The sequence below is a fragment of the Pterocles gutturalis genome, unplaced genomic scaffold, assembly GCF_000699245.1.
Source record: "Pterocles gutturalis isolate BGI_N339 unplaced genomic scaffold, ASM69924v1 scaffold20994, whole genome shotgun sequence".
NCBI classification, from domain to species: Eukaryota; Metazoa; Chordata; class Aves; order Pterocliformes; family Pteroclidae; genus Pterocles; species Pterocles gutturalis.
Genome location: NW_010131164.1, coordinates 9,834 through 27,820, shown reverse-complemented (window position 1 = coordinate 27,820; position 17,987 = coordinate 9,834). Strand labels below are relative to the sequence as shown.

The 17,987-nt window shown below is 45.5% G+C and overlaps 1 protein-coding gene across 1 annotated transcript in view; it reads right to left on the bottom strand.

The window, feature by feature from the left end:
• Nucleotides 1-5,101: 5,101 nt before the first annotated feature.
• Nucleotides 5,102-17,987, bottom strand: part of LOC104466937 (membrane cofactor protein-like) — a gene marked incomplete at its 5' end in the record, with an annotated part of 22,154 nt that continues 9,268 nt past the window's right edge. The window contains 2 exons of the mRNA XM_010080519.1: nucleotides 5,102-5,287; nucleotides 5,910-5,961. Coding sequence (XP_010078821.1) covers nucleotides 5,102-5,287; nucleotides 5,910-5,961 — 238 coding nt within the window. The remainder of the gene's footprint in view (nucleotides 5,288-5,909; nucleotides 5,962-17,987) is intronic.

Sequence of the window (17,987 nt, the reverse complement as noted above, 5' to 3'; positions counted from 1 at the left end):
TACAATGTAGGTCAAATTATTTAACCTTTATTTAATTCAGCCTTCCCGTATGCAACATTGTATTAATTTTAAATAAGCAAACATTAAAAACTGGTCAGTTTCCGTAAGTAACAAATAACATTACTTCTGTATTTGCAGTCAGTATAGACTATTTTACTATACAATGTAGACTGTTTTACTACAGCAGAGTTAAGTAGGATTTTTTTAAGGATTATTTTCTATTACAACATTCAGATTAAAAGAAAATTTTAAAAATTAATCACACTCTGATCAGTGAGGGTTAGGGGAAACAGTCCTGGCAGATGGGCTCTTCTTTCCCGTTTCTGCTGGTATTCCTTAAGCAGAGCTGACTGGGAATTCTGCGCCAAAATAGATTTTTGTTGGAAAACATCATTTTGCTGAGGTTGTGAGTGTTTTGTGAGAAAGAGGTAGAGCTGACAAATTGCACATTTTGAAAAAGAGCTATCCCACGTCAGCATTTGAGAAACACGCTATTTTGCATTTTAAAGCAACTTTCGGGACTTTTGTTTGGTAACTGAAGAACATTGTGTTAAGCGTTATTACCAAGTTTTACATTCCCTTGTCTACTTTTGCCTGATTCTTTGCTCCTTCCGTTTATTACCAACCGCTCCCCGAGGTGATGTGCCCAGACGTCATTTACGTGGATATTGAGGTTGAGGGGTTACAGATTTACCGCTGCACGGACTTGCTACGTCTTGGGTAGGAATTTGTTTGGCATATTTGATCGCGGCCTTTTAGTTAAACAGGAACATGCCCTGATTTTAACAATTGCAGTTTCCTGTAGTCGGAGGAAGGTGCGGCCGATGGCATTTAAACCGAAACCTGAGCCAAGGCTTCACCAGCAGGAAGCTGAGAGTGCGGGTAGCACCACGAGGGTTTCATTCGTCATTAAAATGACCAAGGACCTTCCTCAGTGGATGGCTGAGGTTATTTTATCACCCACAATACCAATAATCACATGCATGAGGGTTAGAGTTTTGTAACATCAGACTTCATATGTTATTGCTATTAAGGTCACTGTAGCATGACAGCAGAAAATAGCCCAGGAGACGCCAGAGAAGTGAGGATGCACCTTCACCTAGTCTGGCATATAAACAGTTGGAGTCAGCCGTTAGGTCACCCCTCGCTTTGGAATGGATATTTCACTACCATGTGCACAGGGAGACTCATCTCCCCTGCCTCCGACATGGCTGTGGATTATTTCCAGTTACCAAGCTGCTTGCTAGCCCAGGACTTTGCTCCTTTACTCAGTTCTTACAAAACAAAAGTTGTGCCTCCTGCTTTTAGACAGAGTTTGGAGGAAACAGGAAAAAAAAATTAAAAAGCGCCTAGATTTCTACTGTGGAATCACAGCTTCTAGTTCCTTACTTCAGCTCACAGAAAATGCCAAAGCCTGCCCAACATTTAACTGACTCAACTGTGTGAGAAGACGACTTTATTTTTTTGGGCTTCATTATTCAGTTCTGAGTGCTGAAGCTTTCCGTTGTGCCATGTTTTAGTGCAGCGCCGCTTTGAGTCTTCTTGGGAGCCTGAGTGCCACCATAAAGTAAATACTTACAGTCAGGTAAAGGTAGAAATGTTCTACGGCTGGTGATTTTCAAACCATAAAATAAATGCTGCCGTTCTCCTGAAAGCAACCAAAAAGATATAATTTGAAATAAATCAAAGCTTCACTTTACTTTCTTAATATACCGCAAGACTGACGAAATCGCTGTGAGCTGAAAGCACCACTCAACTGTCCCCTTTCTGAGCTTCCAAGTCTTTTATCTTGCTCCAGTGCTGTACGCAATCGTGTTCAGAGCTTTGTCAGGTCTCACGGGTCCAGCGAGATGGCCTCTGTCTCGTCTGCACATTACCAGCGTGTTGTACATCAGCTACACGCTGACAGAGAAAACGGGGAATGCAGAAAATCCGCTCTGACCTTGCACGTTGGTGGAGCTTCTGAGATAACTCAGGGGTAACTGAAACCAGCACAGGCAGCTTACCATCGCAGAAAACACTGGCCTACTTTAGTGAGCATCACTGCTGGGTGACTCATTTAAGTAGCTGTAGCGCTCTGACAATTTTACCTTCATTAACTGAAGTGGTTAATGCTTGCAGCTTTGGCCACAAAGCCTATATGGAAGGCTTGAAGTCCCAAGGGTTTGATTGCATAAGAAACCATGTCTTGGGGCATACAGTTGATCAAGCACTACTTCTTTTGGTCACATGGAGGCTCGATTTCCCCTTGCATCATCTACAACAGACCTTTTACATTTCTTGTACTGGTGTCTGACTGTTCAATCGCAAGGGTCATCCCCCTCACCCCACGCTGGGAGCCTGTGCTGCTTTCCCAGGTCCCTGGCTCAAAGGAGCTTTTTCATTTTTTTTTTTTGCAGAATCATATCTGAGAAACCAGGAGCTTGCAATTCTTCTCATTTGTGTCTGTGCGTAACAGGTGTCATTTTCAGTGTAGTACAGACAAATCCCAAAATAGCTCAGGCTCTTCAGATGCTGCAAAGAGAAAAAATAGTGGGTTACTTCAGCTTCGGTTGTAGTGAAAAACCCAAAGCTTGCAGCCAGCTCTGAAGTCCAGAATTAAAATGGCAGATGTAGCTGTGTAGTAGTGATCTCTCTCTCGATTTGGTGTTTCTCAAATGAACTGCTGGCTCTCTCTCGCCCTTGTGTGTACACGGACTGACGCATGAACTCCCTCATACCGAGCTGGCTCTCCATTAGCTTCTCTTTGATTCCCAGATGCTGTATCTACCACTGATCCTCCTCCGCATTTTCCGGATTTGAGGCTACAAGCCGGGAGAGCACTGCTTCCCTGCCTGGTGCTGAAGCCGACTGGAGGCACCGGAGTTCATGCAAAGGGGCAGAGGCAGCGGGACAGTGTCCATCTGCAAAGTGTTTCTTGCCTGGTGATGCCGGCTGTGCTGAAATACACGGCTGTTTGTGGACTTGAACTGAGATTATTGGATTCTAGTGACTCCAGGAACTCAGTTATTAGTTCCCCTGCCTACTGTGAGCATTTTGAACCTGTGTGTGTGATAACACTTATTAATACTGTTCAGATTAAGAAGAGCCTACAGCTTTCCAGCACTGTCAGTACCTTATCTCACATCATCTGAACCACATCCAGATCAATGCCTTGTGGCCAGCACAGCAGGGTCTTGCGGGCCCAGCAGTAGCCTCACGCTTTTATGCCCAAAAGACCCCTGTTCGTTCACAGGAGCAGTTCCTTTTAAGCTGGTTTGTGCTTCAGGGTAGCTGCCTGCTGAGTATTTGCAAGACGTAGGCCTAAAATATTTTATTTTAGGAAGTCAAGTAGTGGTTCCTGTCACCGAAACAGTTAATCAAAAAGCACTAACTCTCGACTGGAACGTGTGTGCGTGCGTGTGTGTGTGTGTGTTTTTGTTTTTTAGAGCCAAGAAGATTTGCTTTGGTTTTTTTAAAGCAGAAACCACCACAAAGTTGGCTGTGGTTTCAGCTGCGCTTGTTCGAGATTTGTATTGCTGACTACCAATCCTAAAAGAGTTAACCTAGTAAGTATGACTCAGAAGCAGAGAAGGAGATGCGAGGCTGAGAGCCTTGGAGGAAGCACAGAAACAGAGGTGAGGAACATAATAATTACCAAAAAAAGGTGCAGAGTCCAGGAGCGACGTTCCCCTCGGTTTGCCTGGCCCTGGCACCGCTGGCACGGGCTCCCTGGAAAGCTGCAGTTCCGCTCTTATAACACAGGGAGCAGGCTGGAGAATTTAGAGCTGCGTCACAGAGCTCAGCGAGAGAGTGAGAGAGCAAGCTCCGTCGATAGGTCTACCAGCAACAGCCCTGCTGCAGCAAGAGGGGAGAGAGGCAGCAAGAGAAGCAGAGAGGGCTCCGCAAAGAGAAGTAACACCAACACCAGGGACTGGGCTCCTGCAACTCTCCAGTGTCATTTAAAGATTGTATTTGGGCTTGGTTGGCGTAGGAGGCTTCGCCCATTGACGATGCTGGAGACCCGCCGCGCTTAATCCCACGGGGAGGGAGAGTGGGCAGATACCGAAAGGGTTAACGGAAAGGAAATTTCTGGAACCTTCTATTCTGCGGCGCTAGACAGCGAGCGGAGGGCTGAGGACTGCGCAGATGGTGCACGGGCAGAGCTCTTCGGTCCGGTTCGTCTTTCCCACGTACGTACCCTTTGATCAGGATGGGGCTTGAGCTGCATCTACGTATTTTAATTATTTGCAGGGCGACCCTCTCTCCTGGCGTCCCTAAGTTCGGATCCCAAAGTGCCTTTATTATTATTTTGGCTGGGTATGATTGCTCTGTTCTGCGTCAGAGCTGTTTTCTCAATGGAACGATGGCACAGGTTGTACTAATATCACTCTTGCCGGCATTGCTGTGCTGCAGAGGAGGGTAGTAGTCGTGGGGGAGAGATGACAACTTTGCAAAAATTGCTGTTTTCGTGTTTTGTTTGGGCTTTTTATTTCCTCCCTGTCTCTCTGAAGGCTGGCATGTTGGCGAGGGTTTGGTGGAGGGGTTAACAGGCGCTCTGCGTTTCCCAGCTCGGAGGTTCGTCACTGCGTAGTTGGGAAAGTGGCGAACGGTGACGCAGTGATCATTGCAGGGCATGTCGGCCAGTTTTTTTTTTTTAAAAAAAGCAACTGGGGGGGACAGGTAAAGACGGGGTTGCCTTCCAGACACTTCCATACCAAGCTGAAAAGGGTTAAAGGATGAGTCGAGACGGGGAAGCTAGCATTTAGGGATTAAATGTCATCATTTTGGCGTTGGAAAGTTGTTTACCTTGCGCTCTCCGTGTCTCCATGCTGGCAGCCGGCCAGCTCCCATGTGATAGTCTTCCCTGTACTGCTGCATCATTAACTAAGTGGCAGAGCCGGCTCCCCATTGGCCGGGGAGGGCTCTCAGCCCAAAGCCACCATCCGATTGGTGGAGGAAAGGATGGCAGGTGAAAAGCTCTATCCGATTGGTCGAGGACAGGGTGTCAAATCTCAACGTTGATTTCACTTGCTTCAAAGTGCCGGCAGCTCCCTGCCCGCTCCCTGCTCCGGCTGCCTGGCACCCCGAGGGGCAGGGGCTGCGGGCAGGATCGCCGCGGTTAACTCCTCGGACCCCGCACCCCTGGGTGCCCCGGGTGCCGGGGAGGTTTCACTTTGCAGATGATGTGTCGGAGCTGCAAACCACGGGGAAGAGGAAGGTCCGGGGGGTTCGGGGCTGTTCTCGCTGGCGTGCTTTCCTCCTGCTCCCTTATAAGGTGGTTAAGGGTGAGCAGGGCTGTAAAATGCTTGGGGCAGGGATTGCACCCGGAAATTATATCGTGGGAATAATGAAAGAAGCGAAAAATATTTCTTGCCCAAACTCAGCTTTTGTTTGCATAAGCGTGAGGTTGCCACAGGCTCGGTAGCATCAGGGAGAGCTGAAGCCAGCCCTAAAGGTTTGCAAAAGAAAGAACAGCGTTAGAAAGCAGGGACAGAAGCACTGGGAAGGCCTGGGTAAGGATAAACGGGAAACTGAAGGCAGAGAGCAGCTTCAGAGAGAGAACAAGCAAATGAAGGGGAGAACATTTTTCTCTCTTAACCATTTACTCTACTATTTTTTCACCTCTCTTCTTAAAGCGACCAGCAATGAAGATGGCAGCTCTGCCTGGAAGTGCTGAGGACACAACCAGCTTTGAGCTTGGTCCTTCTGGCCGAGGAAGTCTCCCGATTATGCAGTGGAGTGGTAACTTTGCTTTCTCATACGGCAGGGTACATTATTCCATAGCCTTTCATCATTCCGAGGTCTAAACCAGTTTAAGGATATGGTAGCATAAGCATTTCATCTATATTACTCACTCGCTGGCATCTCAAGCGTCAGGTCCGGTTGTTTAGCAACAACCGCTGGGTTCAGAACCGGCTCAAACATACCGCATCCGCCGTCTCCATTCCTTCAGCAGCGGCCCGTCGTCTGCACGGCAGTCTGAGAGAGAGGGAGAGAGAAAGGGGCTGTATTTACACGCATACACCCACCCCAACCGAATTTTGGTTGTTTGGTTACGAAGGCCACAGGCGCTGCGGTTTTATCCCCGGCTCCATCCCTTTGCGCAGTACCGTAGAGGGGAGGGAGCCATTTCCAACGGCAGTGCAGAGGTAGGAACAGGGAGGGAAGACGAAAACAGAGAGTAGGCGCCACTCCCCACTTTTTTCCCCTCTTTCCCATCTCCACCTTCCTTGCCTTCCCTCCTTTTCTGCCAGATTCCATAGGGAATTTCATCCTCTTACTGCAGTCGTCACAACCCCTCCTGACTCACTGAGCCTTCGCTGGCTGGAGCTGCCTCCCTTGGAGCATCCTTGCCTCCTGCAGCGCCAGTTCCGCAGAGCAGGGGAACAACAGGAATAGCAGCAACAACAGTGGTCCCTGCAGCGAGACGGACAGGCATAAATACACACACATATAGGAGCAGTACGAGGCAGCCGCGGAGGTAATTCTGTGCTGCCAGGAGCCGGACTAAGAAACGATGCTCGGTTGCATGGAAGATGGGTGGGTTAAGCCTGTTTTGCTGAGTGCTGTCGGAACGGACAACCCTTTGCATTTCTTCCCCATCACGGTTGTGGGGTGGAGGACCCCGTTAATTTGCAAAGCTAGTGCTTCTTCATGGCATTTGTCAGTCCTCCGAAAGGAGATGCAACTGGCACCCGGTGTATGTGCTCAGGCTTATGTGTATCGAATGTTCAGCGCAGGGATGCATTTGGTTTTATTCCTTTTGCTACCCCCTTTTTGCCACAGCGATCATTTAATTGCGACTAAATGCAGGGAGGGTAAGGAGACAGAGATAAAAGAGGAGTTATTTCAATGTTATACTTCATCTGTAAATCTCATTACTCAGGAATTGAGGTTACTGTCGGCAGGTAAATCTGTAGGACTAGCAAGAAACAAGGCTAAGAAGGGGACACGGCATACTTCTGTAGGACGGTAGCGAATTTGCGCATAGGGATGGTATAGTTGCTGTATGTTAGCTGTACATGGCTAACTGTTCCATAACGGTTTTCTGCATATTGCTGCAAAAGGACTTGGGAAAGCTGTGATTTCTTCCTCCCTCTGACACTTGTGTGTGTGACACTGTGTAAGCTGATTCATTTTTCTGTATTTTGGTTTCCTTCCTTTGTAAAGGGGGGTTTATTATATCTCCCAGCCTTAGTGCAGCATTATGACGCAGTGTTTGTTAGTGCGCTGGGTCTGTTGGCAAAATACATGCAATTTTGTTGGGAGTTTTGACTGTTCAAGGACTGCAAAATTTGGTAAAGGAAGTTAAGGATTGCAAACGCTCATGACATAAATTTAAAAGCATTACCATCTGATTCTTCTTTGAGATCGAAGGAAGGCTCTCTGAATGACAAGGCAGCCATGATCTCTTTCTGCACTTGTTTTGCCGATGGTCATGTTACATCTGTGACGCAGTCCGATTTTGCTGTTCGTTCCTGTCTGTGCTTTACAGAGTTGAGCTGATAAGGGCACAAGCTTGAATACGGTTAGAGACATTAATTTAATATTGATGTTAGAGTTTGCAACCATACCTGAAATGGCAGGGATATCGGCATCCCCCTATTTCACCGCCCAGAAACGGTGAAGGAATCCGAATGAACACGACAGCACCCCTAGCCATTTTGTTGCTCGCAGAGTAGACTCTAAGCCTGCAGCACTGCTGCTGCTGCTGTTAATTTCCATGTCATACAAATACAGCGTTGGGCTCTGTGTCAGGAGCTTTACTGATGCTGTGAGAAGCTTAAAGTCTACAAGCAAATGTTTTTCTTTTCTTATTTGGGAAAACTCATTAAAATGTCCAAATGCCAAGTATGCTACCCTGACTCCTCTCACAAATCACTTCCAGACCTATCCAGAAAATTCACTGCTGCCGTGTATTTTTTCTAGAACTTGTTCACAGTGTTTTCCTACGGTTTAATATGGGTGTGGCTGGGGGGGGAAGGATAAGATTTAAGTCGGTTAAGTATCTGTATCGCTGATGCTAATAGACAGAGATGTAGGCAAGAGATATGAGTTGCCCATATCCTCCGTGTATCTATATAGAGATATAGACAGTCCAAGCCTAGGTTCTGAAACAAGAAGGGAGTACTCTGTTCTGTTCTCACCCACCCGAAAGTTTTTGGTGCAAAGGCAGCAGCAGAAAAGGCCAACGTGGGAATCTCACAAAATGGTTTCAACAGCATTCAGAGATGCCAGTGCCGTTTAAACTGGCACGGCTCCGAGAGAGGTACTGTGAGCTGCCTGCTGCAAGGTCATTCCCCTGACTCATTGTCAGCGACCAGTTGGTTCAGGAACTCCCAGTCCACATTTCTTGCAACTGTGGCAGTGCTTCAGTCCTGAACCTGGAGTTGAGGCTTGAAAATTAATGCTACTGCCGTAGCGGGCCACTGAGTCCAAAACTGTAGATCCAAAAAATCCTGCATCTCTCAAGCATTTTAAAATCCCTAGCTATAATTTTTCTTGAGCTAACTACAAAAACTTTGCACTAGTTCCCTCATCCCCTTTTCCCCTGAGACTTCCTCTGGACTGCTGGGAATCAGGAGTGGCATGTATTTAAGGACTAGGGATCAACTTACACTGTGTTTTGGAAAAAAAAACGTGTCCGCATGTATTTGCATTTCTGTTCCTGTAGTCTTTATCAGGTGGACTCTGCAGGCTGCTCTAAGTCCACTGGTGTCTGTCAAGCTCACGGTGTCTCTCGTGCTTTCAGTTTCAGGTACCTCAGCTCAATACCTGGCTTGTCCCCTCCCAGGTTCCCACATTCTTCCCCACTGTTCCTATTTGTCTATGTCACTCGTATTTTCAGTTGATTCAGGGATGGATACGTTAGGGCTGGCTCTGGTCTTCTCAGGCAGCAGTAGAGTGGTTAATGCCTCAAGAATCTTGAGCAAAATTTCTTATTTTGTCCCCATCTTTGCAATAACGATATCCAACTTGGGGGCACGTTATCTAGCTCCTTTTGAACAGACAGGATCCCTCCTACTAGCCTCCCTGCCTGTTTTGCTAGCCTGCCTCCCCAAGCCTCCCGCCCTGGGCAGCCTCCTGCCCGGACCGTGCACAAAGTAAGCCTTAGCCTGCGGTATCATCATTCTCTGGTTTTCAAAGGTAAAGAGCCTGGCTGCTAATCCTGATGCCAGTGACGACTCTTCGCCTACAGGGAGGCATATGTGATAGCTTGTCTGCTAAAAACTGAGCCAACACAGTGTGATTCAGACCTGAAGCTTTCCAAGGAAGAGAGCTATTTCTGAGTTAAGCACATCTCTTCAGCTCCCCACACAAACACTCTTTATCCAGTGCAAATGGTGCATAGTAGGTGTCCATCAGCAGCCACTGCGTTTGTATTTGGATATACAGCTCAAATGCTTCTTAAACATCGAGGATGGCTCTCAAACATACAGTGAAGTTTGAGTGATAGAATGATGGAAATCCTGGGAAGAGCTGGGAACAGCTCACATGCTCGGGGGACTCAGCCTGAGTTTGATCAATGCTTTTCTCCAGCTTTTTTGACAGGTCCTTCTACTGCAGACAGTGTTAAGATACGGCAGGGTACAGAAGGCATGTTGTCAAATGTCCAGTTTAAGGGCAGGTTATACTTCAGGGAACATCTGGCAGTATTTGTTTCCTTATGCTCTTCACTGGCACAGAACATTTGTCTCTTGAACGACACAAAGAAAAAGATGACTTCCCTTGACATTACATAAAGTAGCTGGAATGGCAGTGTTGGGGGAACACCGTGTTCCTGAACTGACTAGGCAAATCACAACAATCATCTCCCTGTGCCTGCTTTCAAGACCTGCAATCAATACTTTACATTCTAAGGTGATGCTTAGGTACAGAAGTTAGGAACAGAAAATTACTTTTCTGGTTTCAGCTACTGTGGTGGGTAATTTTTTTAGCGTAATTAGTTTTGTAATGTGCTGTTCAGTCAAGCTGTGCATGGCTAAAATGTGATGAGTTTTCACTGCTGCACTGTCCTGCTGCTCTTCCCTGACCTAGCTAGTGTAAGTGCAACCCTCTTCTTCCCCTGTGTAAGTTTGCCCGGTTTCACCTCATTGTGAAATCTGAAATCCTCCACAGGATTCAGTGGTTCAGCTTTTTTCCCTCCAAACAGGCTGTGGTTTTGCCTAGGAAAGGCAAAAAAGTGAAAGCAAAAGTGGAAGACTCCAGGCAAGACAAAGCAATTTCAGATGAGCAGACGGGAATCACAAGATTAGAAATGGTAGCCCTAACATCTAGCACTCCTAGAACGGTCACCATGCTAAAAGCGACCCTTCCGTTCAGAACAGCTTTGGGGCAAATAGCAAATAAGAGTTACACTTTACTTAACAGTCTGAAACAAAGTTCTGGGGTTTAAAAAAAAAAAAAAAGTCCTGTGAATAAATCCTACTTAGTTTAGTGATGCTGTGCTGTTAGAATCCTGATTGGCACCAAACCAACGCTGGGAACGAGCTCTATCGAAACTGCCTCAAAGCAGCAAGAGTTAACCACACACGAGCGTGCCTCCAGGGAGGCCACCAAGCAAGGAGAAAAGGTTAAGATGCACCTCTCAGACCTCATCACAAGCCAAATTTCAGCCATCGCAGACACCACCTATCACCTGTCCGGCCCTAAATTATCTGGAAAAGCTGCTTCTCCCTAGGTTAAACAAATAAGAACCTGGCTCTCCCCTCACTCCAAACCCTTCAACAACTGGACCATTTTAAAAAATGGGTTAGAATGATAGGCAGCGTGGTGACAGTTCAGCACAGTTAGACAAATGCTGGTGAGTGCTCTGACAGATTACCCTTAATAGGAATTGAAATCAGGGACTCAAACGGCAAGCAGGACTGCCTGTCCCATTCCTCAAACAGAGCTAAATGGGACAAAAGGCTCCACAGGCTTTTACCCACAGCACGCCCCAGTCGGGTGTTCAGCCTGCCTTGGGTTTTTGGGGGTGTAGGGGCAGACAGCACAAGGGTTGCAGATCTATAGCGCCTAGCTTTCAACTTTACTATTTATTCTGCGATTGTAAGGCTACAATAGTAGGACTAAAGGAATAGCCTATGTTCAACTCAGGAATGCAATCTGGAGTTTTTAGTCTGGTCCTAATCAAGAAAAAAAATAAATCTCTACGATGCTTTAAATTAAGGAAGTAAATGGTTCTGCTGCCCATAACAGCAGCAGCATCTCTAGAGCCATCTTCTCATCACATGCAGCATCTCCCCTGCCTTTCCTCAGCCCAGGTCAGCGCTCCCGCTGACACAGAAACCCTTACACACCAGCGACGGGCTCAGACGGCAAGTTAGGGCACATTTGTCCATACCTGACCTACCAACACCACGCAGTAACAGAACTGCACAACAAACAGATGCAGTTACACACTCCCCCGGGCTGAGGAAGCTTTTTTGAAACCTTAGAAGTTCACTCATTTCAATTCCCCTTACAGGTCACCACTTGCACTGTCACACCCCTCTGTCCTGCACCTGGCCTTGGGCTGACTCATTCCTTGACGGTGAGGATGATGCATCAAGCTCTGCTCTTCTGCATGTGAAACGGGAATGTTTTCTCCAGGGGAGACCAGAGCCTGACAAACCATGAGTTTCACTCCCTGATTTGAAAATGGAGGAAGGAATTTATGATGCACATGGGGTCCCGCAGAGATCTGTTTTGCTTACTGTGGAAGTCCCAAAAGTGCCTTAATTTATAAGCTGTAGGTTGTGAAAAATCAGGTCTGTGACACCCAGGCTCGCCTTGTTCCTGCAGACTAGATTAAAGGTCTTGGGCTAGGAAGTTCCCTTTCATAGGTGAGGCAGGGATTTCTTCCCTTTTTGCCTCTGTCTCATGGAGAACGTATAAAGCAGTGTGAAGTCCATGAAAGGCTTTGAGATGTTCCTCTGAAAGAAGCTACAGTACAGTACAGCTACTCAAACATGTCTGAAAAAGGAGGAAAAAACCAGAATGATACTGTACTTTTGCTCTATTATTTTCTGGAAACTCCGGAGCACTCTGATGAACCCAGCTATAGCTGATAGCATTTGCTTGTCTCCAGACATGTGTGTGTGTCCATATGCAGACATTCAACACACACCCAGCAAATGCTGGAGACAAGCATTGGTTTATTTTTCTGCACGTGTGCGTATTAGTAGTTGAGTGCTGTTTATCACAGTATCTTGAACTGCTCTCTTTTCTTCTCCCTCCCTCTGTGTGGTGCCTGCCCAAGCATGCCATTAGGTTTGGAAAGAGCAGCACACGCTCTCACAGACGTATCCTTCATAAAAGGTGTACCTGCAGGGTGGCAGAAAGGGCTGACACCTTCTGGCTGCTGGGAGGGAAGGGGAGCTTGTTAAGGCATGGGACAATTTCCACCAACTGTTTCTGAAAGATTTCTTTTTACTGTTAAGGCATATGCCTACTACTGAGACATGAGAAAAACAAAGCAACCCTCACTTTGAGCCTGTTTCTGAAAGATGCTGCTGTGGCACTTTATCTGTGCTGCAGCAGTAACTCTCAGCCCAGCTTTTCAGGAGTAAATCTTACGCTGATAATACAGGATGCCTCACGTAACTGTGCCAGCAAGCCAGACACTGGGGAGGGAACCTGCTTTCCACTTGTCTTTCACCCTGTTGCCCCAGTTAATGGATTTAGAAAGTACAGTAAATATCCAGACACAGTAAACTAGTACAGTTCTTTCCCCTTCCTCCACTCCCCTTTCTCGGAAGGGCATGCTCTTTTCGCTGAGCTCTTCCTCTGCTGTCTGCGGGTGTGCATTAGGATGTAGGCACTGAAGCAGCGTCTTGGATCTGGTTACAAAACAAATGCAAAGGGTTGCCAAAAACCCAGGGTATCAATAAGTGAAACTCCCAGCTCCACTTCTGCCACACTTTATTCCATTTTACATCAGCTTCTTCATCAGCACAGGTTAGACATGGTGGCCAGGGTTTGAGAGTTCCTGAATTACACATGTGTAGTCAAACCCAGGTTTCAAGACACCCCCTCTGCTCCTGCTGCCCTGAGACACATACCCTGCAGGTTAACCACTGCGGCTGTGCTGCACTACAGCCCTGCTCAGACCTACTCCATTCTCAATAACCCCCAGCTGCTCATTTTCACACTCTCCTACTTCCTCACCAGCTTTCATTGTGCCATTTACAGCTAGATTTGCAAATGCTCCCTTTTTAGGTTTTGTTCTGACCCACACTCGAAGTAGCTTCCATGCAATTTATCTTTATTGTCCCTACAGAATTTAAAACTCGTCTCACAAAAATCTGCAACTCCTTGCTTATGAAAGGCATGATGTTTACAGGGTGGGTGATACAGCTGACAAAGTTCCATCGTGATAGTCACATTTCCTTTCCCTGTCACCAAAAGCACCTGACCTGTCCTGTCCTCTCTGATGATGCTGAGATCAGTGATGGAAAGCCAGAACACTCTGCCTTGGACAGAATGAGGTTTATAGCCTGGTTCTATCTGCAATGGCATGAAAAAGCGCTCCTGTGCAACACAAAACATCGCCCTCCCCCTAGTATCATACTCCGCACTACTTGCTGGTGAGAGCTTCAGTATATTGCACCTGGCTGTGAAAGGAATTAGAGTCACTGCCAGAGTGGTGGGTTTCCTCATCACATATTTCATTTCTCCTACATCAGCCTCAACTACTCACAAGATGCCAAAAAAACATGTGTCAATAAAGTAACTAACCCGAAGTTAACTGTCTTACTTTCTAATATAATTAAACAAACAAATTTTTCTCTAGGTACGGTGGAGATGAAGGATTTTCTCTCTCAGCCTCCAGCCATGCACAAGATGTGTCTTCCTCTGGAAGCTGGTTTCACATGGTGGCTTAGATTTTCCCACTCTGTATCTAGCACCATTTGAAATCAGTGTTCTAGGAGCAAGAATTACAGCGTGGGAGGAGATCAAGCAGCTGCTAACTTCACCGACAGCCTCTGCTCCTTAAACCAGCACTTTTTCCAATGGTTCTTTTTTTGCCAGCCATCCACTTTGTAACATCATCTGATTTCTAGACACTTAACCACTGTATGCACCCGCTCAAGCTAGGGCCACAGCAGGCACAGCTTCCTTTCAGATGTATTTCTACTTAATAAACAATATTGAGTTAAAGTTGTCCAGAGTAAAGTGATCGGAAAGTTGCATGAAAACCAACGCAGTACTTCTTGCATCTTTGACAGGCAGAGTACTTTTCCTTTATTATACGATCACTAGGACCCTAACATTTAACTTACTTAAAACTTAGAGCAAATGTACTTCCACTGTGCTTGGGGACTCTACTGCTTTAGAATTATCATTCCATAGCTCCCAGAGGCTTGCTCTGCAAACACAAATTCCCTCCAACAATTTGAACTCAGCAGTTAAACGCAGAAGTGCCTTCAGCAATCATGATGATGTCACACTGGTGCACACAGAATCCACTCCGCTTTCTAGAATAACTTTTTAAGTTAATTGCTGGTAACTCCTAGTAATGTTTCAGACGACTTCCATACCCTTGCATCCAAAGCACTAAGATGAAGCTGAACTATTTTTGCTTGACCTCACTATTGTCAAAGATGTTACTATACACAAAGACGATCGCTATGTGGACGAAGCATTTGATCAGACCACTGAATAGTCATCTTTAAAGAATGCGTAGCTGTCATCTACAAGAGGATTCTTCTCTGAGCCAGGAAAATGTCTCTTACACAGGCTGACCGATTTCTCTTGGTGTTCAGAGTCTCAGTTTTTGTCTAGCACCATTTGAAATCGGTTATGATGTAGGGGGAAAAGCAACAGTAATGGAAAACTTCATTCCCCCGCCCCCCCAAGTCCTTATAAATAAACATCATCCAAAGCACGACCTGGCTTCACAAACACGTATGGTATGCTTTTCTGTTCTCTGACCCCAAGTTACACCTACAGGCCGAACATCCTGCACAAAAGGAGGACAGTCAGCATCACGTTCAACTAGGAGGGATGCTGACAGAGAGCGAAGGATGTGTTCAAACACGTAACTAAGATTCTTCAACTCAAGCAAGCCAGGGCCCATGTGCGAGAGCACAGCCCCCCGACCCTCTGAGCAGTTATATTCCATGTGCTATTTGTTTGCCTTAACCTGTTATTTACGCAGTTTTTTTTTTCCTTTTAAATAAAATTTTATGCTACTTGGTATCAGGCTCTGTCTCAGGTAGACAGATGACATGTTTCCCCGATGGACAATATCTAATTGCTGCAAGTCTCTTCATTTCAGCCCCCAGCTCCATTTTCACCACCCCACTGGAACCATGCTCAGAAGGGAGCATTTACACTGATTTTAAGCGTAACACTGAGAAGCCCACCAGCCACTGACACTTCACACTACTTAACATTAAACTAGGCAATACTGCACCTATGTTTTGTCACCCCCCCTGCGAGAACATCGCTTGTTTTACCAGTAGATGGCAACATCACATTTTTCCTACGTACAGCCCTTTCCTTACCATGAAGTTCATGTGTTCGTGACTCTTAATTATCAGTTCCAGATTCTAAAAGGAAATCATTCATGTGGGACTGAGTTTCAGAAAAATGGTGCAGAATTAATGACAATTAGGAGAAATTAATTTGTAGCATTTAAGTCAAATTGCCTAGTAGCTGCCTATCCCATCAGTGCTCACTGCAATCCCCAAACTTCATAGACTGTAAAGCTGTGTACTCTACATACTGGCATCATTTGCGGTCCACACCAACTGATCTTGAGCTTCACAACCACACATTTTAAAAAATATAGCATATTAGTTATTCTTCTATTGCACCCCCTGAAAGGCTTCATTCAGTAAGGCAGCTGACTCCATGTGTTTCTTTGCAAAGAAAATTAAGCACATTTTGAGTGTGAACCTCATACAATTAAAAATAATCACATTCTACTTAACATTTTACTCAAAAATGCCTAAGCTATGTTCCCTAAGGATTACATCTGTCACACACTGGACAAAAACACTCTCTGGGCTTTGCTCCTGACTCAGTGTCACATCAGAACAGCCACATGATCATCTGCTTCTTCTCCATCAAGTTTAACCAAGTTTTGGAGGTTCTGGGGAATTCTCTGCACTTCCAAAAGCAAAACAAAAGCCCATGAGACTGCTCAGCAAATTAAAACACATCCTCTACACTACCATTAAGTAGCTCTGTGCACAAACAGCAAACTTTGATCTCAACAGTTACCACCTAATGCAAGTTTGGTACGTGAAAAATCATCTTCAGAACAATGGGAAAGCAGCTGCTTAGCACATGACGAATGAAAGACAAACACTTACTGCTAAATAATTTAACGTTTTTATTAGTAATATTACAAGTCATCACCAGTTTTTACATCCGGAAAAAGTATAAAAATATGGCTATTTTTTACAGTTATTTCACTTTAGCATTAAGTGCATTTCTGCATATTTTAAACCATTGAAGATGCCATATATAATCGAGCTAGCTGGTGACCACCACACGCGATTCCCAGTATATTAACGTGCTGTTTACAAACAATTATCCAACTAGGTATCAGCTACACAATGAATAACAGCAAGTGATTCTGTGTAGCCAAAACCCCTTTCTAATAATCGGAGACTATTATGAACCCTGACAATACAACTCCTGGGATTGTCCCAAAAAGCCCTACAAAGCCCTAAATAGTTCAATGTTATTCAAACAATCCTGGCAAGAGCAGTGCCAAATGTACCACAAACAAGCAAGAACAGTTTAAATGCTGCCTCAGCCATCTGAAGTGAGGCAATTTGGTTTTTCTGGGAAAACTGGTTCTTATAAGCTGCCTGTATGTTGACAGCAAACCCAGAGATACACAAAGCCACAACCTGTCCTAATCAAGCTTTTGGTTTTAATAAGGAATTAGAAATAGCAAGCGTGCATTTAACGTGACAGCTGTCGATGCACGACTGAGTCTCAATTCCTGGAAAATTCTGTGATGGGAGCTCCTGGAGTCACAGTCTTGACTAAAACACTTCATGAAGCAAGCAGCTGCCTAAAGAGAGACCGCATCCACCGCCACCGCCAGCACACCCACCCCTTCACTCCCGCGGTTAAGCTGCTTCGGTCTTCCTTGAACGTGAAAAGAGAAGGGAGTCAGACAGCGAAAGGCTTCTGTCTCTCAACAGATACTTGATGCTAAACCTAGCATTACAGCACTACATTTAGCATCATAGTCTTTATACAGAGATTTGAAATGCTCTATGTGGATTAGATGATTTCAAGTAAAAAAAGCAAGGAAGCTAGACCATACAGCACCCTTTCTATCCTGAAAAGCAACTAAATTATCTCCAAAAGTGACATCAAGGTTCAATAAAAATCAAGCATCCTAAAGAACTTATACTGTGCTCCTGATAGGAGATGGCTACCACTGATTTCTCAGTAGTTCCTTTAATTAGGCACCTTCTGTCAATAGGCCAACTAATTCAAATATAGGGGACACCTTTGCCACAGAAACCTTCAGTTTTCCATTCCAATGAATCCACTGTAGTCTTTCTGGGACTATATCAAGCAGCCAGAAATATATATGGCTTTTTTCCTTCTTAAAGGCAATGGAAAAGCTATAAAACTCTGATTTAAAGGCACATTTTAATTCATTAGATATACAGAAATCAACTTTGGCAAACAAGGAGGTAGCATATATAAGACAAACAGTGATAGTTTCAAAAAGACATAGCCTTGAATGGCACCAATCTCTTAAATGAAAAAAAACATTTCAGAATAAAGAGACGTCATCATTTACACCACCTCAACCGCAAAAATGAACATTTGGATTTTAGTGAGCAGAACTAATACTAGATAGTCTTCTGTAAGACAAGAGGTAGCACTGAGGGCAGCAGGCGGCAGCAGCTGGCACTGTGACAGTGACACATCCAGTACCCCCACCAACACAGACACTCCTGCAAGCTACGGGTACGTGCCCTTCAGATCATTTCACATACACAGAAAAGACAATATGAGCAGCCCATAAGGAAAAGCAGATA